The sequence below is a fragment of the Magnolia sinica genome, chromosome 17 (genome assembly GCF_029962835.1).
Source record: "Magnolia sinica isolate HGM2019 chromosome 17, MsV1, whole genome shotgun sequence".
Lineage (NCBI taxonomy): Eukaryota > Viridiplantae > Streptophyta > Magnoliopsida > Magnoliales > Magnoliaceae > Magnolia > Magnolia sinica.
This window is the reverse complement of record NC_080589.1, coordinates 49,003,222-49,028,736: the sequence shown is the minus strand read 5'-3', so window position 1 is coordinate 49,028,736 and position 25,515 is coordinate 49,003,222. Positions and strand designations below refer to the sequence as shown.

At 40.4% G+C, this 25,515-nt stretch overlaps 1 protein-coding gene across 1 annotated transcript in view; it reads right to left on the bottom strand.

The window, feature by feature from the left end:
• Positions 1-25,183, bottom strand: part of LOC131231918 (glycerol-3-phosphate dehydrogenase SDP6, mitochondrial) — a 38,541-nt gene extending 13,358 nt beyond the window's left edge. Inside the window, exons 1-2 of the mRNA XM_058228300.1 lie at positions 24,779-25,183; positions 11,530-12,003 (exon numbers count right to left, since the gene is read on the bottom strand). Coding sequence (XP_058084283.1) covers positions 11,530-12,003; positions 24,779-25,139 — 835 coding nt within the window. The 5' untranslated portion in view covers positions 25,140-25,183. The remainder of the gene's footprint in view (positions 1-11,529; positions 12,004-24,778) is intronic.
• Between the last annotated feature and the right edge of the window lie 332 nt (positions 25,184-25,515).

The following is a 25,515-nucleotide window of genomic DNA, read 5'->3' as shown; positions in this document are numbered from 1 at the left end:
ATCATCCAAACATACATCTAACAATCCAACCATCTCATCCAATAATCCAAACATCCATCCATCCATCCAACAATCAATTAATCTATCCAATCATTCAACTATCCCATCTTTCCATCCATCCAACCATCCAATCATCCCATCCAACCATCCATCCAACCATCCAATCATCTAAATACCCATCCATCCCATCCAATCATCTATCCAACCATCCAACTGTCCCATATTTCCATCCCATCAGATCATCCAATCATCCAAACATATATCTAATAATCCAACCATCCCATCTATCCATCCATCTAACCATCTCATCCATCCATTTAACATCTAACCATCCATCCATCCCATCCAATCATCCAAACATACATCTAACAATCCAACCATCCCATCCAATCATCCAAACATCCATCCACCCATCCATCTAACCATCCCATCCCATCCATCCATTTAACATCTAACCATCCAATCATCCAAACATACATCTAACAATCCAACCATCTCATCCAATAATCCAAACATCCATCCATCCATCCAACAATCAATTAATCTATCCAATCATTCAACTATCCCATCTTTCCATCCATCCAACCATCCAATCATCCCATCCAACCATCCAAAACCATCCATCCAACCATCCAATCATCTAAATATCCATCCATCCCATCCAATCATCTATCCAACCATCCAACTGTCCCATATTTCCATCCCATCAGATCATCCATCCATCCACCCAAACATCCAACCATCCCATCCAATCATCCATCCATCCAACTTCCCACCCAAACATCCATCCATCCCATCCAATCATCCATCCATCCAACTGCCCACCCAAACATCCATCCATCCATCCAACCATCCAACCATCTCATTCAATCATCTAAACATACATCCATCCATCCCATCTATCCATCTAACCATCCCATCCCATCCATCCATCCCATCTAAGCATCCAAACATACATCTAACAATCCAACCATCCCATTCAATCATCCAAACATCCATCCATCCATCCAACAATCAATTAATCTATCCAATCATTCAACCATCCCATCCTTCCATCCATTCATCCATCCAACCATCCCATCTAATCATCTAAACATCCATCCATCTCATCCAATCATCCATCCAACCATTCCATCTAATCATCCAAACATCTCATCCAACCATCCAATCGTCCAATATTCCCATCCCATCCAATCATCCAACCATCCATCCATCCATCCACCCAACCATCCCATCCATCCAACTGCCCACCCAAACATCCATCCATCCCATCCAACTGCCCACCCAAACATCCATCCATTTATCCAACCATCTCATTCAATCATCTAAACATACACCCATCCATCCCATCTATCCATCCAACCATCCCATCCGTCCATCCATCCAACCATACTATCCAATTATCCAACCATCCATCCATCTCATCCCATCCACCTATTCATTCATCCAACTAACCATCCACACAAGCATCCAACAATCCATCCATCCAATTATTCATCCAATCATCCAAAATCCATCCCTCCATCCAACCGGCCATCTAGCCATCTACCCATCCCATCCAATCATCCAAATATCCATCCAACCATCCAACTATTCTATCCCTCCCTTTATTCATCCAACCATTCATCCATGCCATCCAATCATCCAAACATCCATCCTATCCTTCCAAATAATTTTAAAAAATATTTAAATAAAATTTTATTTTATTTTAATGTATCCACGAATTAGAGGTTTGGATTGTCCAAACAATCTCATTTTGGGACCATGAGTTAAGTAACCTACTTCCACAATTTAATTGGTGTATTATGAGTTAATATGTATGCTACGTGTACAATTTTTAAGTGCCGGTGTATCAAATCATCATACATTGCGGAGTATCATATAGCTGCTTTATATCTTGTTTTGGAAATTGACGGAAATAGAGCCTTGGAAGTTGAAACTGACAGAGAGAAAAGAGTGATTAATTTTGGTCACAGAGAGAGAGAGAGACAGTCGTTGGAAAGACGAAGAAGAAGAAGAAGATGAAGAATCAGATTTTTGCCCCAAAGCCGTTGACGGTGGAGTCGCCGAAAATCAATATCCAAATAGATGCAGTAAGATGTGCCGAAATTGACAACCCAAACCAAATCTGAAGCAATTTCAACACATCCTCTTGATTTTCTATTTTTTTATTTTTTTTATTTTCAATTTTCCTGGTATTTACGCACAAAGCAACTGGTGGAAGTCGAATGTCGCTGGACCGATATTTTCGTGATATTTAAAGATGATATTGTCAAAATTGCTGAGTGACAATGGTGCATGGGAGTTTTGGGTGTTGATCGTGCCCGATAATATTGAAAATATCTCCATTTTATCGTTTCAGCGATAAAATGGCCGAAAACTCGCCGAAACCCAAAGGGATGAGATATATGGGGGAGTTGATGTCGGTGACTCGTCGATACCAATATTATCTCGATATTGTCGATAATATCGTCGACAATATGAACACTGCCTATTGGTGGTACTCCTAAGTTCCCTCAAATGCATTCATTTCTAATTCTATCATCTCAATATCCTCAGTCCAGCTACTTCAGTTTGATTGGTACAAGACATACACATGCCATATATGTATAGTATACAACTCCACAAATATTTTGTTCCATAAAGCATGGCCAGTCTTATAGCTATCCTATAAAATTACCCCTTCAGTTTGATTGATACATGACATACACATGCCATATATGCATACAACTCCATCAGTGTGTGTTGGTGTGTGTACAACTCCAGCAGTGTCTGTGTGCGTGTATGCAACTCCAGCAGGTGTGGGTGGGTTTGTGTGTGTGTGTGTACAACTCCAGCAATGTGTGTGTGCATGTGATCTTAATTTCTAAATAAAATGAAACTATATATATATATATATATATATATATATATATATATATATATATATATATATATATATAACATCAACTTGATCTTAATTTCTAATTAAAATGAAACTATTCTCGTGTATATATATATATATATATATAACATCAACTTGATCTTAATTTCTAATTAAAATGAAACTATTCTCATCCTAACTTATATAGCATACAAAGTCGATAGGGAACTTTGGAAAAGGCACACGAGAAGTGACCACAGTTATAACAATTACTTGGTTCAAATCGAAGTATTAAATAGAAAGTATATACAATTTTCGAGATACCTACTTGTCAAATTTCAGAAGCCCGCTCTCCTCAAACAAACAATGTCCATATCCAACCTACATGTGTGTCCACCTGATGACCCAATTAACATGTTTTGGGGGGCAATGGCAGATTCACTGGGTAGCCCACATGATAAACAGTCTAAATCTCACACAGACACTTAATGACGGAAGCCATGATGGCACATATCAGCATGCATAATCAATCTGCCAAATGCAAGCTATTGCAGATTTGGCAAAAAACAAGTATTTTGGACAAGTACTTTTAGGACCTAATCCATAGACTTTTAGGAAGGCGAGGATTTGGAGATCCCTAATGATATCTAATGAATAAATTCAATGGACATCATCACATTATTGTCTCCAGTGAACGGGTCAGTCTCAGGTTGGCTGTTGCACATGTAAATAAATTAGTACTGTCAACTGGCAGAGATGTGTAGAACATTGCAAAATGACTTGCAGACAAACTGATGGGGACATCTCGCGGACGCCGTCCACACGTGCACGCACACCACCCCCCCTACGCTCGTACGCCAGAAGGAGGGCCCCACCATCGATCTGAATCAATGACGAAGTCCAGGGAAAGCCTCCTAGCTAGAAGACGAAGTTTTGATTCAAAAAAGTGGGCCCGTTAGTCAAGAAAAGCTCATCATGGGATCTCATGATCGTGGCCCACTAGTCAGATTGATTTCATATCTTAGGTTCTGCTTATTAATGTTATTTAGAACATTATGGACGCTCTAGATTTCTTTGATTAATTTTTATTTTGGTTTACTTCATCGCCAAGTAATAGGTTGCGCACATGCCGTGAGTTTTAGGGTATAGGGTTTTCTTATAAATAAGCACCCCTTGTAACTTTTGCATTCATTGAAGATTAATAAAAATTCTGCGTTTTCCTACTCTCTGAGTTGTGAAGCCTAATTGGGTGCGAAGCCCTCCCTTCATCGAAAGGTTAACTACCGTGGTGCGAAGCCACATCTATCCCGATTCACCCTCATCCATCGCCATCTCTACTACCCATCTTCTACCATCCCTTCTTCTCATCTCACCCCATCATCTACACTTCGAATCAATCATCTATTGCAGCAATTCTCCTCCCCACATCAGAATTTCAAAACCTGGCCCTACAGGAGGGCTAAAACTTCGGCGGAGCACCACGCACAAACCGTATATCGGATCGAGCTGAGATTTGGGGGTTTTGGAGTCCATCCCTGGCCGACCAGGGCCAAGGTGGCCTTTTTCTGAATAGTGGGCTCCACATACGTGCGGCCGAGATCACATGCGTGTGCGTCTGGGCCATCGTTGTTGTCCACGCGTGCGGTACTTCTCTGGTTCGTCTCTCCTCTCATTCACTCCGTTTTCACCCAAAATCCCTAAACCTAACCCTAAATTACTCAAATCTCCAATTTTATGCCCCTTTTTACCCTTAGGTTCCTTGATTTGAAATTAGTGAATCCCTTGGATTAGGGACTAATTACTATGCATGCGTGGATGATTATTTCTTATTTTTGAGTATCGTTTGGTTCATAATTTTTATTGATCCAGCCCTATCATGTGTAGGCCTGGATCAGCATAGATTCCCCTTAATTGAATGTTTGGACTTTCATGTGGGATATGGAATTTGCGTAATTGTTTCTGAACTAACGTGATCTTAAGCCTGAAATCTCGCATATCATATTTAATTTTCATGTCCTGCATCACAAACTCTCCCAATACAATTTTTTTAACTGGACCAAGTGAGGCCAAACCTGGGCTTAGGTACTTGCTCATGGTTCAGACCTGGTCATCTCATGTCAGGTCACAGGTCAGGCTCGGGCCTGGAGTCTGGACCCGTTTAGTAAATGGGTTGGGCTCAGATTGACCGTGAGCCAACCCAAACCCAAACCTTTGCCACCCCTACCACCAACATGAAATATTGAGCTCTGTGGGGGCCTGATTAGTTGGTGAAGTTGTAATTCAAGTAGAATCAAAGCCTAGTCAGATAACAAGTTTAAAACATCAAGTTTCTGGAGGCTAGAGATGCATGAGTAACAGCATATCAATTTCTTGTACAGGAAATTGGCGAAAACTGAAGATGCACCAATCTTGCTTCAGATTGTTTTTTTAGTATAAGAATCATGAGGCTTAGTGATGCAGACCAAGGGTGGCCAAGATCAAAACATCCAATCAGTGGATTGGGTCCATGAGGCTATTTGAGCAGTTTGTGGGCCCCAAATTGTATTCCAAGTGATCTTTCGGTCCATATGAATCACATTGTTGGACTATTCACATATTTAATTGGTTTTAATGAAAAAAATATAATATAGCAACAGTCGATAGGTATGCTTGTTTCTGCCCACTTATTTTTTAGGCCACTTTTTGAGAACTAAACAATCTTTGAGTGACTTAAATTTGGTATTTTTCAGAAGCTTATTGAGTTCCAGTTCATACAAACCCGACATCATGCTAGCCGAACATAAATTGAGCCAATTATGATCAACTAACAGAATTATATGGAAATAATGGGATTTATTATATGGAAATAATGTACAGCTAGACCAGTGTTTTAAATAGCGGTAGCGTGATGCGAAGCGCTCAGCCCTCTATAGGGTGTAGCATAAATACGTAGCGTGTAGCATAAGCTACACAATACTTCTATTTTTTAATTTAAAAATATAACAAATATAATAAATAGTAAAAAAATATAAAAATGCCTAAAAGATGATTCATTTTATCAATTATAAGCATGTTTTAAAAGGTTATTAGGTATCATTTATCAAAAGCCAATCGACATATATAAGCCAAATCAAATAATTATCACATCAACAACTTTCTAAGGAAACCATTTTAATTAATAATGTCTAACTGAAACCACAAGTCACAATTATGAAAAGAAATAAAAATCCCGTAGCTTAAAAGTATCAAGTACAATACAAGTGTCACATTCCTCAACATTAGAAACAAAGAAAACGTGAAAAAAATAATAAATAATAAAATAGTAAAAAAAATACATTGTAGCTTATGCTACGGACACTACGCGCTACGTAGTTTTAGCATACGCTACGAGCCCTGTAACGTATGCTACAGGGGATTTACACTATTTGGGACGCTACATAGTGTATGCTACGGGCGCTATTTGAAACACTGAGCTAGACATGTGAGTCCCATAGTCCAACCAATTCTCCATCAGGCCAGTGTGGGTCCCATGGTCTAATAGGAGCTTTAATCTAGTCCAAAATAATCATCAAAACTTTGAGTTGAACTAGAAGGTTTATCAGGTCACTTCGAACCCTTAACGTGGTCTATATAAAATGTAGAAAGCTGAATGGTTCAGATCGTCAATATGTATGGTTGAAAATGGCCTGATCTGTAATTCAGACCTTGGATGGGCCTAATCTGAACTTGATTCGAACTGTGAGCCCTCGTATATGCCTGACTACACAATCAGCCATATCTGGGCCTAGATCAGATGGTTGATGGGGTGGCTATGGTGCATCATTGTGCTAATTGTTGATTATTACACAGGTAGTACACAATATAGACCCTTAACATGGTCTATATCTACAATGTAAACAGTCGAATAGTCCAGATCTTCAATATGTACGGTTGGAAATGGCCTGATCTGTATTCAGACCTTGGATGGGCATAATCTGGACCATTTGAACTTTGATCACACGATCAGCCATATCCGAGCCTAGATTGGATGGTTGATGGGATGGGTACAGTGCATCATTGTGCTATTTGTTGATTATTATGCATATACATTTAAAGGCACGTATGTGTACGAGGTTTGAAATTGAGGACCTTGGTGCCTTGCATACTGTCTTATTGTTATTTCTTAATGGAAGTATGTGGTTGATATTTTGCAGGAAGCAGGAATTTTGTGCTCTACCGGTTCATTCAGCCATGGATCTTAAAGAAAACTTGGGCGTCAATAGTGGTGATCTACTTGATGATTTGAGAGTTTATAGACAATTCATGAGACTTATGTATCATACTATGACATGTAGGATATCTTGTGTGTTGTCGGTGTTTGTTACTCAGTTGATGCAGATTTCATGCGTATCCAAATGTACCTCACATTCTTCAGTACTTGAAAGCTGATCCTTGACAAGGATTCTTAGATAAATGCAATGGGCATCCAATGCAGGGGCATTTTCACACCGGGCTCGAGTGGGGTGGCCCGTGAGATGCAAGGGCACACTCGAGGTGGGCAACCCATGTGAGGCGGGTAGCTCATGTGAGGCGGGCCCCAAGGTGAGTGGCTCATGTGAAATGGGGCCCACAAGGGGGGTTTGGCCGAGGTCCTAACCCATGCAGTGTGGAGCCTGGGCTATAAGATAAAGGGAGTAATTCGTCATGCTCTATCAATTCGAGCTTTTAGAGCAAGTGGTTAGTTGTCCTGCATCAAAGTAGTATCAGAGCAGGAGGTCTCATGTTCGAGACTCCTCACCAGGGGTAATTAATACATGAGCATTTTCACACCACGCTCGAGTGGGGCGGCCTGTGGGATGCGGGGGCACACTTGGGGCAGGCGGCCCATGTTAGGCGGGCTGCTCGTGTGAGGCGGGCCCCACCCATGTAAGGCAGGTGACTCATGTGAAGCGGAACCCATGTGAAGTGGGGCCCACGAGGGGGGTTTGACCGACGTCCTAACACGTGCAATGTGGGGCCCGTGCTCTATCAGTTCGAGCTTTTAGATCAAGTGGTTAGTTGTCCTGCATCAGCATCTGTGTCAATTGAGCTAGATCTCCTTGTGATTGACAGTGGGATTTTAGTTGCTACAACTTTCTTTGGGAGCAATCTAGTAATGTGGAAAAGATTTGATTTGTGTTTGCACACCCAATGCGGAAGCAGAATGCATAACCATGGTTCATTCAACATATGAACTTATTTAGCTCCATATACAATAACAAGAGATTCGTTTATTGCTCCTTTGATAATCAAGTTACCACTCATATTGTCAGTAATATGGTCTTTTATGAGCGTACTAAGCACACTGACATTGATTGCCACATTGTGTGTTAGAAGTTGGTGAACAAATGATGAGGACATCCAAGCACCTTATCAGCTCCAGTTTCACTTGGCTTAGTTACCACTACATAGGCCCAAGCAGGCCACATTGAAGACCTCGCATGTATAATCGTGCATCTTCGAAAACCCTACACTAGGAAGATGTATAGGGGTTGCTTATTTAGGAGTTTGGACCGTTGAATTGTGAGGACACGTCAATCAAATGGTTGGATCTTGAGGACGCATTGATTGGACGATTGGATCATTGTGATCTTAGATCACATTGATTGTGGACTTTAGGATATTTAGATTTATTTCTTTTATTTAGTTGATTATTTATGTTGGATTTATTTTGATATTTAGTTAATATTAGGGAATTAGGAACAAATTTTCTTTCATGGAGCATCTTAATGTGAGAATTTTCATCTAAGAAAACCTTTTTGTAAAAAGGCATTGGGCACCTTAATGTGAGGATTTTCATCTGAGAGCGCCTTTTTGTAAAAAGTCCCTTTTGAGACTATAAAAGGCTTGGGGGTCCAGCCCTAGCCCATTATTGAATGTTTTTTTTTATTTTAAAAAAAAAAGCTCTCTTATTGAGATGGAAAATCTCTTGTTAATGAAGATTGATGGTGTGAAGCCTAATCCAATGTTTGAAATATCAGTATTGCATTACATATCGCACCCTTTAGATACGGATACATATCAATTATCACATGGGATATGTCAATTGTATAATGTAATGTATCGATGTTGTTGGAAACATGGGAAAACATTTGGAAATTGGTCAAATTTTTCAATGAAACTTAAGTGATTGTTAAAAAAGACGTCAATACAGACTTATAAATCAAAACACTACAAAAAACAAGTACACATAATAGGTTTTCTTTGTATGGGGTCCTAATCTATGTTGTCTAACTGAATTGATGCAAGTATATTCAAAGTTTATTCATATAATTTATAAATGTAAGAAGACGTGAAAAAACAAGCAATACATTCAAAAGCAAAAGAAGAATCACTAGATCAGGTTACATACATGTTTAATTTTATGTTTAGACACAGATTGCAGCCGATTTGCGAGAAATTGGGAAATTTTAAATTTTTTCAATTTTTCACAACTCGGCCAATCTCGTCCAAATCTCAAAATTGAAGCTTCAAATCCATTATTTTTCCTGTAAAACATGAAAAATCATGAATTTGTAACAATTTGACATTGATTTAACATTATTTATAGGGAAAAAAAAAAAAAAAAGAATCGAAAATCAAAGACGCTCACTAGATCGAACATGTGGGATGTATCCCACTACTTGTGTGTTTCGTATTGCACAGGTGGGATACAAGATATATCGTGGGATATATCGGTCAATATCGTCGATATTTAAAATACTGGCTTAATCTACGTTCTTTGTTACTCTTTGGAAAGGTATTTTCTCCTGTCATTCTCATCTTCTTCTCAAATCCTTCTTTTCTTCCACTTTTATTCTCAAAACCCTAGATCCATTTACTCATTCCTTCTAAACCTAAACCCGTTACCCCAAACCCATCCTTTCTTAATCATAACTCCACCAAACCCAACCCATCACCATCAGCCCTTGCACGTACGAACAGGGTCGTACAACTGCATGGTCAGCCCCTTCTCTCCGTTTTCTTCCATTTCTTCATTCCATCTTCATATCCCATAAACCCTAGCCTAAAACCCCAATCCTCTATTCCATATAAAATCATAAATCCCCAAAACCCTAATTCCTTTCAAATCCATAACCCTAGATTCCCATATCCCTAACCTTAAAAAGGCTAAATCAGCCCCTTTGAATTAGACCTAAGCCTATGCTAAAGGGCAAAGTTCTGCCTTCCATTGATCCTTTGAAATTTCATGTTTATATGGTTTAGTGTATTGTGATATTGTGATTTAGATTGAAATCTGAATTTTATTGTTTATTAGATTTCTTAGATTTTCGGTAGGTTAGTATATCTTATACTTTGAATTGCTCTTCAATCCGTCTATAATTTCCTCACATCATATCTAGCCTAGATCACGCATCCTGCATCAACAAATAGATTTGTTACCCAGTATGTTTGGACTGGTGATCAAGTAGTAGATGTGTTAACTAAGTCTCTAAACATGATCAACTCAATACTATTATTTCCATTTTGGGTATGGTTGACACATCATTTTTGACTTACATGAGTTCATGTGCTCCTGTAAGGCATATGGTTGATTCAGCAAAACAAAGCAAAGTACCTTAGGACCTGTTTGATTTTCCATGATACATGTAAATCCTGGTAAATAAGTAATTATTACTTTTTCACCAAGTTTGAAAAGGTGAGTAATTCCACCTCGAAAATCGATACAAAAGTGTTGACTTAATATGTGGACCCCACTGTAATGTATATGATATATCCACACCGTCCATCTATTTTATTAGAAAATTTTGGGCATGAGGCGAAAAATGAGGCAGATCCAACACTCAAATGGCCCACACAAAAGGAAACAATGACCTTAATTCAATTCGTATACCGTTGAAAGTTATTTCCTTCACTGGGCCCACATTGAGGTTTTTTTCATAATCTAACCCGTTCATACGGTCACACAAATATGGATAAGGGGAAAACACAAATATCAGCTTTATCCAAAACTTTTAAGGGCCCCAAAAAGTTTTTAATGGTAGATGTTTGATTCCCGTTGTTTCCTATGGTGTGGTCCACTTGAGCTTTGGATCTGCCCAATTTTTTTGCTAATGCCCTAAATTCAGCTAGCATAACAAATGAGCGGTGTGGATACGTCACATACATCACAGTGGGACCCACATTGATTTTGTAAATTTCTCAATTTAAGTGTTAAAAAAGTAAGTTGTCACATCTGAATTGGGAAAGATGTGGTAATTACCTAGGTAAATAATTATTACCCATTTACATGGTAATTATAATTGAGCCCAAAAATCAAACAGGCCGTTAAGGGTTGGCCTTCCCCATGCTCAGACACTCAGCTTCAACCATTGGATGAAGATGGAGGCAGGTCTACTCCTAAAGAAATTGATAACGAATCAGTTATGATATGAAGCATCTTAAGCTCCAAAAACAAACGGCGGTTTCTACAAAAATTTCAAGTGTCCGGTGATGGATTTCTATCGAAGAGAAAGAAAAATCAGAAAGATCAGTTTTACCCCTATCGTACTCTAAATTTCTAGTTTTTTGTGTACGACTCTCCAACAGATGGAACCTAAATTTAGAGAAGTGCAGCCATAGATAGTACTTGTAGACATTAAAACCGCAAAGGGCAAGAACAATGTAATCATGAGTGTTAAATCTGATAAATTTTGTGACAAAATGCTGGCAAGGATTGCTTGCTATACCTGATAAATTGTCTCGAACACGTGCACCAACGATCCGTTCACTAACCTCATCCTTAAGAAAGGAAACCACCTCCGCATGGTTAAGAACTGCTGCACCGGCTAATGCGGCAGTGCATGCCAATCCAACGTTAAGTCGAGAATCATCCATCTGCCCATCATAGTATACAACTGTACCTTTCAAGCTTCTACCTTTCCCTTGCTTAGCGAGAGTGGGGAAAAGTTCAACTGACTCTATAGCAGAGTAATATCGAGACAAATGCAACATGCGTGGGCCGGCAACCAAATCATATAATTTCAATCCCATCCAATAGTACACTGCTTCAAACCAATCAAAACATGGAGTCATGCATGGCAAAGCATGGCACAAATGTGGAGCGTTCTCAATAACCTGCTTACGCTCCTCGAGTGCATGGAAAACCAATTTCAGCTGTCCATAGTCAAAATTAAAGACAGCTTTCTCCAAGTAGCGAACCCCTGTATAGGCAGTAACAAAGATTAGATAACATTAAGTCATAAATGAAAAGGATCCTTCAATTCATATTGTTCATATAACTGAACAGCTACTAACATTCAAGAGAAATCCACTTCGTGAGTACGAAACTGATCTGAAGGATCATACTTTGTAATATAACAGAAACATAAACCCCAAATATAAAACAGATGAAATAAACCAGGTCGTATAAAAATAAATTAAATTGTGCAAACAGGACAGCTGATAGTAGTAGGTGCAAATGCATGTAAAAGCTTCACATGTTATATGAAGTGGTCTGACTATCACCTAATCATGATCACAAGCAATAGCTTATAATGCCTATCGGATTGAAATAAGTGCAAAGGAGTGTTTCTAATAGCGCCCGTAGCATAGCGGTAGCGTACGCTACGTAGCGTAGCGTGGCCATAGCGCTACGTAGCGTCCCAAATAGCGTAAATCCCCTATAACGCACGCTACAGGGTCGTAGCGTACACTACAACTACGTAGCGCGTAGTGTCCATAGCGTAAGTTACAATGTATTTTTTTACTATTTTAGCTTTTTTATTATTTTTTCACGTTTTCTTTGTTTCTAATGTTGAGGAATGTAACACTTGTATTGTACTTGATACTTTTAACCTATGGGATTTTTATTTCTTTTCATAATTGTGACTTGTGGTTTCAATTAGACATTATTAATTAAGGTGGTTTGCTTAGGCATTTTTATATTTTTTCCCCTTTTTTCACTATTTATTATATTTGTCCTATTTTTAAATTAAAAAATAGAAATATCGTGTAGCTTACGCTACACGCTACATATTTACGCTACACGCTATAGAGGGCTGAGCACTACGCATCACGCTACCGCTATTTAAAACACTGTATCAAAGTTCACAACAGTTGATAAAATAGTTTCCAATAATGCTAACATCAAGATTTACATTATTAATGCAGGTCATTATAGCATTCATCCCAAGCTCCTTGAACTACTACATCAAGCACAGCTATAGGGTCATCACACTAGATACCTTATTTATGAGGGACATCGACGCTGAATATATTTTTTAATAGTTATAATAACAGATACCTTATTTATGAGGTATATTGACCCAGAATATATTTTTTAATAGTTACAATAACTTTATTAAAACCAAACAAAAGAGAGACAAAAACAGCCAAACAAAACACAGATGATGAGTCATCTGGTGCACAATTAACTCCCTGTCACATCCAGCAAATTCCTTTTGACCCAATGCCCAGCTTACAATTTTACTCCTCAATGTTTGAAATAGCTATACATGTGGTTTGGATTTGTTACAGAAAGATCTGAAATTGTGTTCCTTTCAAATCATCCAAATCAACAACAATTGATGTCAGAGAAATCTATTCCTTTTTCCTTGTGGCCCTCCCATCCAAGATTGAAATAAGCCTTGAACTGACATTTGCGTCACCCACTCTATCCCAAAGAACGTAAAAATCCACCACCAAATAGTCAAAGAGAAGCTACAAGAGTGCCCACAATTTCTTCATCCCCAAGACACAGAATGCAAACATTGGGAATGATCATTTTTCTTGACCTCATATGATTGATGGTAAGGACACTATCCCTTCAACCAACCCAAAAGGGACCAACACCCAAGGCAGATCTAGGAATCTCCATATGTGCACAATTAAGGAGGTTGACATGAGCAGAAGGATTTGCCCCATAATCTCTACAAGTCCAACTGCCATGAATCCTTGTCATCAATAAAGAAAAAGAGTTCAACTTTTCCACTCCATCAAATTTCTTCTGAATTCCAACGTCCAAACTGTATGGCTCTCACCTCTATTGAAGACTTGGCAAACCATGATACTCCAGACACCGCAACCTAAAAAAGCTCGAGCCCAAGGAACATTAAGCAAAAAGCTCACTTACCACACCAAACATCCTACCAAAAATGGAACCTCATCCCTTCCCATTGCCTTCTTTTAATATTCTTTGGACTCACTTTCCAAACTATGAGCCAATCTCAAAACATGAGATGACAAGTAAAGAAAAGTAGCCCAAGGATTTTCTTTTTCTTTTTCTTTTTCTTTTTTCTTTTTTCTTTTTCTCTTTCTTTTTTTGAAAAGTGAATGTTGCCCAAGTATACCAATTTCCTCTTCTAGCATACACTACTATTATTTTTTATTTTTTATTATTTTATTTATTTATTTATTTACGTTTTCTTTGTATCTAATGTTGAGGAATGTGACACTTGTATTATACTTAATACTTCCAGGTTGTGGGATTTTTATTTCTTTTCATACTTATGACTTGTAGTTTCAATTAGACATTATTAATTAAAGTGGTTTGCTTAGAAAGTTGTTGATGTGATAATTATTTGATTTGGTTTATACATGTGGATTGGCTTTTGATAAATGATAATCAATAACTTGTTTGAACATGCTTATGCTTGAAAAAATGAATAATCTTTTAGGCATTTTTATATATGCTGTTCCTTTTTTCTTACTACTTATCATATTTTTAAACTAAAACATAGAAGTATCGTGTAACTTGTGCTACATGCTACCGAGGGTTGAGTATTAGGCAACACGCTACTGCTATTTAAAACACCTTTACCAAGTAATGCCATCTTCACTTACCTCAAAGATCCCCCTCCATCCCCTACTTCCATATTTAGTTTGCATACTTCTCCCCATTCAAGGAGATGAAGTTGATGCTTTTCTCCCATACCTTTCCATAGAAAAGCCTCTAAATTTTTTCTCAAAGGTGTGAACAATGCTTTTCAGAATCAAACAAAGACATCGTAGATAGGCACATTGGCAAGGGTCGAATTGATTAGGTTGATGTCCCCTAAAGGATAAATATTTGCTCATCCAACTAGATAATCTTTTTCCACCCTTCCACTACCACATCCTAATACTGCGGAGGAGGTTTTCCCACACAAAAAGGCAAACCTAGATATTTGGAATGCACCTTCCCATTTTTGCAACCAAACCCTCTTGCCCATCCCTCAACATCCTCTTCAATCAATCAAATCCCCAACATCTCACTCTTTTGGATTTAAGGCCTGAGACCGCTTCAAAGCAATGAATCAATTTTCTCCAATTTTCCACTTGCACACAGTTTGCAACACAAAATAGAAGAGTATATTCAGCAAATTGGAAGTAGGAAACTAGGAAATTGCATTCTCCACCAACACTTGATCGATCACTCGTTATTTGCCTTTGTTAGCATCCTACTTGGCACTTCCATGACTATCGCAAAGAGAAAAGAGATAATGGTCACCACGATGCACCCCACTAGAGCTTCTGAAGAAGTTTTTGGAGAGTCATTGATATGAATCGAGAATGTTGTGGATCCAATACAAGCCTGTATCCACTACCTCCATCTAACTCCAAAGCCAAGTCTCCTGAGCATATAATTCAAAATTTTCCCAATCAACAAGGCCGTAAACTTTTTCTCTGTCTACTATACCAAAGTCACTCAACCTTTCCTCTCTATATCTCGAACTAATGCATCATTGCAATTAGGGTCCCATCTAAAATCAGCCTCCCATGCATGAAAGCGCCTTGAGACCATGAGATTATTCGCACCAACACACTTCTTAGTCTAGAAGCCAAAACATTAGCCACAATCTTGCAAGGATTTTCAATACTCTTTGAGAGATAATGGGCCCTCCATAGGAATCAGGGCAATAATGAAGGCCCCAACTCCTTAGATAGAATTCCCCTTTCATAGAATTTCATCATAAAGTTGGCCTAGATTCTCTTCACAAAGATCCATCACTGCCACTTTCATCTTTTCCTCGTTATATCTTTTCTGTCAATGAAAGACTATTGAGTTTTAGGCGCACCCAGTCCTCTGTTGTAAGGAGCTTCAAATGGAATTTCTTTTAGAGAGATGCTTCAAATGGAATTTAACAATGGCTTTACAAATCTCAGAGTGGTCATCTATCCTTTCTTTCTATGAAATGTCATCTGAGGTTAAAGTTGGGTAGCAATAGGTCAGTCGGAATGCATGATGGTGTAGCAAGTGAAGATGATAGGAGACGAGAGGAGAGAAGGAAGATAGGAGGTGTGAGTGAGTGAGAGAGATGGAGGAGAGGATAAGGACATGAGAGTTAGGTTTCATGCCATCTCCTCCTCTTTTATTTAATAAAAATATAGATAACAAGACCAGGCTCAACCGCCTAGGTCCATAATAGGAGGCCCATTACACAAACGAATTGGGCCCTTCTATTCTCTAACACTCCCCTTAAGCTGGAGCATATATATTAATTATGCCTAGCTTGTTACAAATTTCAGAACTTTCTGTACTTGTAAGACCCTTAGTGAGAATATCGGCTAACTATTTTTTTTTACGACACATGCTCCACACAATTTTCCTTGCATGCATCTTTCTCGTGAATGAAATGGCAGTCTATCTCAATATGCTTCATCCTCTCATGAAAAACAATGTTGTTAACAATGTGTGTTGCAACCTGGTTATCACTTTACAGTGGCATTGGTGCTTCATCAAACAGTCGAAGTTCTTGGAGGAGGGACTTGGTCCATAGAAGTTCACACAAAGTGCAGCCCATGGCCTGATATTCGGCCTCGGCGCTGGACCTTGTAACAACATTTTTTGCTTCTCCATGTCACAAGGTTCCCTCCAACAAATGTACAAAACCATGAAGTAAATCTTTTGTCTGTCACTAATCTAGCCCAATCCATATCAACATAGCCTTTAACCGTAAGATGTCCATTCCTCGTATAAATGAGCCCCCATCCAGGGGCACCTTTTAAGTAGCGTAAAATCTACAAAACTGCATCCTAGTGATGCATCCTTGGTTTGTGAATGAATCTACTAACCATTCCAACAGTGAAGGAGATATTTGAATGAGTAATAGTCAAGTACATAAGTTTCCCTACGTATTTTTCTGAGTCTGCAAGAGGCTCCCCTTGATCATTATCCAGCTTCACATTTGGATCGACAGGAGTGTCACAAGGTTTGTCCCAACAATCATGTCTCCTGTAGCAGATCCAGAGTGTACTTGTGTTGAGATAATAAGCCGCCTGAGTTGGATTCAACACTTCAATTCTAAGGAAGAACTATAAAGGACCAAGGTCTTTCCCCTAGAACCATTGCCATATGTAATTCTTAACTTTAGCTATCTCTTCATCATCACTTCCAAAGATATCGATATCATCAACATAGATGATTAGAATCACTACTCTCTTGGGTCCTTGCTTTACAAACATCAAACGATTGACCCTGCAACGACTAAAGCCGGTTTAAAAAGACCCGCCAAACTTTTCGAACCATGCACATGGAGACTATTTGAGCCCATAGAAGATTTTCTGCAACTTGCACACCTTCCCACTCTCCCCTTAGGCAACAAATCCCAAAGGTTGCTCCATGTATACCTCTTCAAACAAATAATCACTAAGGAAAGCATTAACGACATCGAGTTGGTAAAGGAGCCAGGACCTATCTATTGCAATAGAGATAAAAACTCGAATAGAGTTTAATTTGGCTACAGGTGAAAATATCTCCTCATAATCCAAGCCGGCAGTTTGAGTGTAGCCTTGGCAATAAGTCGCACCTTGAGATGCTCAATAAAGTGATCGGGTTTATTTTTTATCGTGTAGACCCATCTATAGCCGACGATCCGCTTGTCATAAAGAAGAGAGGTCAATAACCGCATGCCAATTCGATGCATGACAGAAATCTCATCCTCCATGGCTTTTTGCCACCCTGGATGAGCCAGCGCATCATGGAGAAATGCAAGAACCGCATCATGAGATAGAGCCAAGGCAAAGGAGCAAAAGGAGGGAAAGAAACGGTGACAAGAAACAAAGTAAGACATTGGGTGAAGAGTGCACGAACGAATACCTTTGCGAAAGCAATAGGGAGGTCCAAATCAAAGGTACCTTGAGATGAAGAAGCCAAAGGACTGACCTCCAACGGCGACGGCGATGGGGAAGGGGGGGCACGTGACACATCCTTACTTTCAAATGAAGGCATGGGAGATGGTAGCCTAAGGCAAGGTTGGGGTGGCATAGGGGGAGGTTGGGATGGAGAATCTTTGGAATAATATGGTACATTCTCAAAAAAGAAAACATCGGCACTAACATACTCACTATTACCGTTATGATACGGGTCGTAATGGTCGTTACAGCCCTCGTATTGGCTGTTACAGCCCTTTTTTTATTTTTGAAAAAATTGTTGTAGGACCATTATAGGACCCTTACGGGGTTGTTACAGTTCATTACAAGTAGAGCTGGGCACGGGACGACTCGACTCGGCTCGTCCGACTCGTTCGGACCCGACTCGATTCGAACCGAATGGGTGAGTCGGTCCGAACCAAGTAGGCTTCGCCCAATCCGAACTCAAATCAAGTCGAGTCCAAGTTACCCAATAACTCGACCCAACTTGACTTGATCCAAAACCCGACTCAACTCAGATTTGGGTGTGTGTGCGTGTGTGTGTAACCCTAGTTTTTAAGTATCTCTAAACCTACCCGCCGCACCCAAACCCGATCCAAACCCAAACCCTCTCTCTCCCTTCCTCATCCTCCTCCTCTCTCCCTCTCTCATCCTCCTCTTCCAAATCCGGCAGCCACCCACCACCATCACCAACCTCCTCCTCTCCACTCCCTCCCTCATCTCTCAATCCGACTCGATGTCAACTCGACTCGACTCGACTCGACTCATCTCAATACTTTTAACCAGTTCAGACTTGGTCCGGATCAGTCCAAGGCATACCGGACTCATATCGGGTCAAGCATGTTGGACTCGGTTCCGAGTCGAGTCAAGTTCGAGTAAGGCATATTTCAAAACCGGATCGAATCAGGTCAGCCCTAACTCGGTCCGACTTGACTCAATGTCCAGCTCTAGTTACAGGGCCGTTATGGGGCCTTTACGGCCTATTTTTTTTGTAACAACCGTTATGGCTATTTCGACCCCATAACGCGTAACGGTTATGACCATTACCATTACATAACGGCCGTTATGTAACCGATTTTAAATACCTTGGTTTAGGCAGCTATATCCCTTCTGAGTTCTAAAATATCTCAAGAATATACATTTTAAAGCACGTGGGTCAAGTTTACCAGTGGAACCATCCAAGTTATGAACAAAGGCAACACATCCAAACACTATAACAAGCAATGCAAAAGGTTCAACATTAGAATATAAAACAGAGAATGGAATGGCGACTTCAAGAATAGAGAATGGCTATATATTGATGAGGTAGCAAGCAGTTAGCACTGCGTTAACTCCAGAAACACTTAGGAAAGTTTATGTGAGTTAAGAGTGGGTGTGTTATCTCTAATAGGTAATGATTTTTCCATTCAGCTACATCATTCTGTTGGGGTGTATAGGGGCAAGAAGTCTGGTGCGTAATGCCACATAAAATGAGGTAATTCGCAAAGGAAGAAGACATATTCAGCCCTATTGTCAAATCGCAAAAAACGTATTTCCTTTTGAAACTGTGTACATATTTCCATATGAAAAGATTGAACACTTTAAACAATTCAAAATGATCATGTAGTAAACAAACCTAGGTCATTCTAAAGAAGTCATTGATAGAAGTAACAAAGTAATGAAATTTATTCAAGTGGTAGCCAAAGGGAACCCCAAATATAAGAATGTACTAAATCAAAAGGGGATAAACCACAATTCAAAGTACAAGGTGGGAAAAAAAAAAAAAAACAATCGCCTATGTTTAGATAGTTGATGTGCCTCACAATTTATTTTGGTAATACTAAATAAAGATGGAACCATTTACATTAAGAATCAAGAGAAGGGTGCCATACTAAAGGAGGAAGGGAATTAGCTGAGAGTGGTGCAGAGTCTATGCCCTCTGGTTTTTAGTATAGCCTTCGTAGATCACCCCCCACCAATCGTCGCTCTTGTTTGGAGGTCCTGAAAAACACAACGCGACGAAAAAATGTGATGGGACAGTTCAAAGATTTAGTGAGTTTACTAACAAAGAAGAGATTCATAGGAAATTTTGACACAATTAAAAGTGAAACCAAGTCAAATCCGAGCGCCTGGAGATACAGTCCATTTGCCTAGGACCGAAGAGAATGATCCATCAGCTAAGGACACAGGTAGGCAAGAGATGGAACAATCAAGAGAAGATAGTAGTGAGTGGGTATATTTTACATGATTTGTGACCCTCGATCAATCACCAAGGGTGGATAGGCCGCCGCCAAAATCTACGATTGAAATCGCGATTTTTCCAAGTCCACCAAAGAGACAATATTGATGTGCCTGGAAAAGAGGTTTCACCAAAGAACACATTGGGTTTGGCTTAAGGAGCGTCATTCTTCTTCATGAGTTCCCAGCATTTCCACTATATGATTAGTCTTCTTACAGTAAATGCAAAACCACTGCTACGAAGAGGATCGACCACGTCCTCCACGGTCACCCCTAGCAGATCTGCATCTTGTTGAGCATTTTTTTTAAAGGTAACTAATTTTATTCGAAAGCTGCACAGAAGGCACGAAAAGAATACAAAAAAGGGAAAGAAAAAAAAAATTTACGATCCCATGAGTGCTAAATGGATACAAACATCCAGGTCCTTAAACCCGGAAGCCCACTCTACCACCCAATGCACCACCTTACGTAAAATCCGATCTTCTAGTTCTGACTATTCTCATAACAGAGCCTATTTCTCTCTCCCCAAATGGCCCACAGTGTGTCATCCCCGCCAATCTCCAAACCACCTTATCATCTTTACCGATACCGCTACCGTGCCATGACACCAAAAAGGAAGGGAGAGAACCCGGCATCAACTAAGTGACATTACGGGTGGCAAGAAAGTTATCCCAAATCTTCTTCACAAAAGGCCAATGCAAAGATGGTCCACCAACTCGACGTCTTTCAAGCACATAATGCATGTGTTCAAGAGCGCCAAACCTCTCTTGAGAAGATTAGCCACAGCTAGCATCCCATTCCTACATGCCAACCAAACGAAAGAAGCCCCCTTTTGGGGAGCTCCACAGTTCCAAAACTGATAAGTGTGGCCTGATGTAGCTAAAGAGGAAGTGAGAAGCCTTTAAAAAGACCTAACAGAGAACCCTCCGAAAACTATGCCCAATCCAAGTCACCAAATCCTCCTCGGACTCTCCTAGATGAGCAGATGTTAACCTCTCCAATAGACTTAAAAGCACTCCCACTTCCTCATCTGCGGGGCCTCTTCAGAAAGGAGGCACCCAAATAACCTCAACCCCCAACCCATCAAAACAGGTGGCAACCAGAATATTAATATCTGGGACAAGGACTGCCAACCTAGGGAAAGCCCCCTTAAGCAGATAAACACCAAGCCATAAGTCCTCCCAAAACTGAATTCGGGAGCCATCTCCCACCACGAATTTGAAAAGTCTTTAATCCACCATCCCCCCAGTCTGATTCCTTACTTCCTTGTCATCACCTCCCTCCTGAGACCTTTTTCCTCCAAGGTGAACCGCCATAGCCACTTGCCCAATAGGGTCACATACTGGAGAAGAACAATGCAACCAAGATTTCTTCCTATTGATGTTGCTGTAGGGATAAATCTTGGGTGAATGGGAGGTGAAGTAACCATTCATCAGCTAGGCCATGATATCAAGCATAATGCAGATGCAAATTGTCCCCCTATTTAATCATCTGGAGCTTAGAGAAGATATCATAGAGATGTTGTATATTCTTCTTCATGGAGTAAAGTTGTCGCAGATTGTCAAAATTTTCTTTGATGGTCTCTTAATACATCATATTATTGTAGACCTGCTCTTCCATACAATTAAAGAGACAACTCATAACCTAATCATCCTCTTTCCACTTAAAGAAGTCATTGGATTCTCACTTGGGCCATTCTCTAAAATATATTTGTATTTCCATTTGGATTGTAAAAAGACAATGACAGAACAAGCTCGAGCCAAGTAATTCTTGATGCCCCACAATTTAAGGGACACAATTTGCAGATTCTCAATTTTACTTTAAACTCGGGACTCCATTTTCAATCAATTACAAAATAATAGGCAAACTAAAATGGTGAGAATTTGTTACCACTTACCACAACGGCAATCAACCAATTGATGGGAAAAGGGTGGATTAGACTCTCTCAATGGCCTACAACAATGGCCCACAAATCAGCGGCAGACCCAAAATAGTATCAACATGTTGATTTCTGGTGAAGCACCAATGAGAACACTCTAACACAAGGTCTTGCAACGTCAAACATAGGTTCTAACACAGGCACAAATCAGCACGTTGATTTCTGATGAGGCGCGTCTTACACGTTGATAACACAACATAAATCAGCACGTTGATACCAAAGCACGTTGTCCTTCACAACAACAACGTCAAATGGTCTTGCAAACTAAATGGGTGTTTTGCCGGCACATGTTAACACATGAGGCCAACCAGGTCAGTCCAACCACATCAAAAGATTGGACCATAAGTAACGTCAAATGGCCCTATAGGCTGGTGACAACATCCAAAGTGAGCATCGTTCGCAGGCCAACCACATCAGATGAGTGGGCCACAAGCAACATCAAATGGCCTTGCAAGGAATGGTATTCCTCTCTTTCTCCTTCTTCAAATGAGACGAGGCAAGCCAGCAATCATGTAGCGTATCCGCCACGCTAGAAAACACACTAGCAAAACACGATCCGACTGATCTAGATAGATCCAACCGATCGTAAGTGCAAGAATGGATCCAACTGATCCAAACATGTTGCAAACAAAGAATCCTGAATCCAACTGATCTGAGAACGCTGCAATAAGGGAAGGAGATACCACACGTAGGGGTGTACATCGAGTCGAACAAGTCAAGCTGAGGCGTGTAAATCGAGTCGAACCGAGTCGAGGTGGCCTCAACTCGACTCGGCTCGGCGACTAGCTGACCTTTAGCTCGAACTCGGCTCGGCCCTCGAGCCTGACTAGCCAGCTCAGCTCGGTTCGGTCAGCAACTCGGCCAGTTCGAGCCGAGTTCGCCATTGCAGCATTTTCACAAACACCTGAACTACACCTTCAAAATCTCACTGTATTTGAGACAACAACAATGGTTTTACAGGTATTTTATCAAACACCTTCTAAGCAACATAAAAATCAAGAAAAAAGGGGTGTTGGTTTCATATACATACCTTCCTTGCCACCAGCCACACTTCTTTAAATCATTTCATCAAACGCTTGGTGAGCAACATCAATATCAAAGTAACCGAGTCACTGAACTGGTTCGATCCAAGTTCGATTCGAGCTGGGTTCGATCTGAGTCGAGTCGAACTGGGGCCAACTTGAACTCGGCTCGAACTCAGCTTTGAACCGAGTCGAATCGAGCTTTTTCGAGTGGAGTCGAGCGAGCTAACCGAGCTAGCTCGGTTCGTGTACACCTCTATTCACACACGATCTTACTCCATTAATGTCAGCACATTAGGGCAGAGCCCAACTAGTTCTGCATTAAAAAAGGTGGTGGGAGGAGATCAGTTTACAAAATCAAACTTGCAATGGCAAGCATGAAGAAGATGCATGGGTGTGGATAGAAATCAAGATCGACGGGTCACGCAAGGACAAATCAGATCTACTCCAATACCGTGCGAAACACCGTCCTACGTTAAAGCCGGGAATGGCAGGTCAGCCTAGACACGTGATGGTGTAGCAAGTGAAGATGAGAGGAAAGCAGAAGAGAGAAGGATGAGAGGATGTGAGAGAGATGGAGGGGAGGAGAAGGACATAGGAGTTAGGGTTTGACGTCCTCTCTTCCTCTTTTATTTAATAGAAAAATAGATAGCTGGACTGGACACAGGTCCACAATAAGAGGCCCATTACACAAACGAATTGGGCCCTTTTATTCTCTAACACTTTCCACTTCCAAGCTGAGAATTCGATTGCTTCATCTCTCATTGGCTATTCCATGGAAATGTTGTCGTTTATCTCCCTCCTTTAGCCATGGCACTCTAAACTCTATGTAAGTTCTTCTCTCAGTTACCGCCAACTATAAATGGCACTTATCAATTAGATTCACAGGATTTTCTACCTTCATCGCGATTTGCGAGAAGTTAATATGGCTTCTCCTGGTTTCAAGTCCCTAGGAAAAGAAGGAGAAGTATACAAATTGAAGAAGACTATCTTTTGCTTGAAACAACTGCCCCAATAGCACCATCTCTCGTATTGGTTTTCTTTCTTTGAGTTTTAAAATGTCATGCCAATCGATCCCATGAGCTTCGATATTGTCAGATTAACTGATTGCGAGTTTAAACAGCTTACAATTGGCCTCTCATATTGGGAGGCTAAGAAGGAAATTAAATCAGATGATCATACCCAACTTCAGGACAAGTGTGAAATGTTGGTTGCGTAGGTGACTAAGGTTCAAAACATAAATGGGAGCACATATCAGCTGACCTCAAATAGGATATGCATCGTGTGTACTGGTTGCAATGCCGTGAATGTTAATTAAGAATAAAATCACCCATAAATATAGAAAGGTGTGTCACTATTGCTAATTTTTTCCTCAAGTTATCAAAATGTATAAGTATCAACCGATAGTCTGATACCTCATTAGGTGGGCCCATCAGTGGGAACATTGTGGTCATTTCATCTCATTAAATCATTTCATGGTTAGAAAAATGACTCTGGTTAGAAAAATGACTCTCGTAAAGAGAGAGTATTGGAAATTTCACGCCCTTAAAATCGAAAGCAGAAATCCAAAATATCCAAAACTCATTGAAACCAAAAGATCCAAAACTGCTTGATATAAGAAAAAGGAAAACCAAAATACAAGTAGAGAAGAAGCAATCCAATCAATAGGAAATCCACACCGTCCCGTACCTCCATGGATCAACTTGGTGGACCGGGACGACGTCCCTGACGAGAAATCCTCCCGCTCGACGAGCCCCACACGGAGGCCCCTCGACGAAGCATCGAGGGCGACCCCACACCCAGTGGCCCCACCTCCGATGACGAGGACATCGAGGGGATTGATGGAGCTGCTGCCCATCAGGGCGGACGCCTGGACCTCCCTCGATGGGACGACAGCATTAGGATCGGCGATCCTGCTCCGGACGCTCTCGAAGCTCCCTCTGTTGTTCTCCGAGATTAGGGCGGGATCACGGATGTTCAGTGCTCCCCACGCTCCTCCCGCGGCTGCTACAACGGCACCGACACGCTTCAATCTAGCAGCGCTGGCCATGACGGATTCTTCACTTTCGGTGCCTGAAGAAATGACGCTGAAACTAAAATATATAGAAGCGGACTGCGTACTGAGTAACTTAGTACGCTATAATAAACCCTGTGGAGCCTACCGTGATGTACGTGCCTTATCCACCCCTATCGTGATGTATGTGTCTTATCCACACCGTCCATCCGTTTTTACAGTTCATTTTAGATTCAAATCCAAAATTGAAGCATATCCAAAGCTCATGTGGGCCACACCACAGGAAACAGAGGTAACTGAATGCTTATCGTTGAAATTTTGTTGGTGCCACAGAAGTTTTGGACCAAGCCACTAAATGTTTTTCTCCTTCATCAATGTCTGTGACCTTGTGAACAGGTTGGATGACAAATAA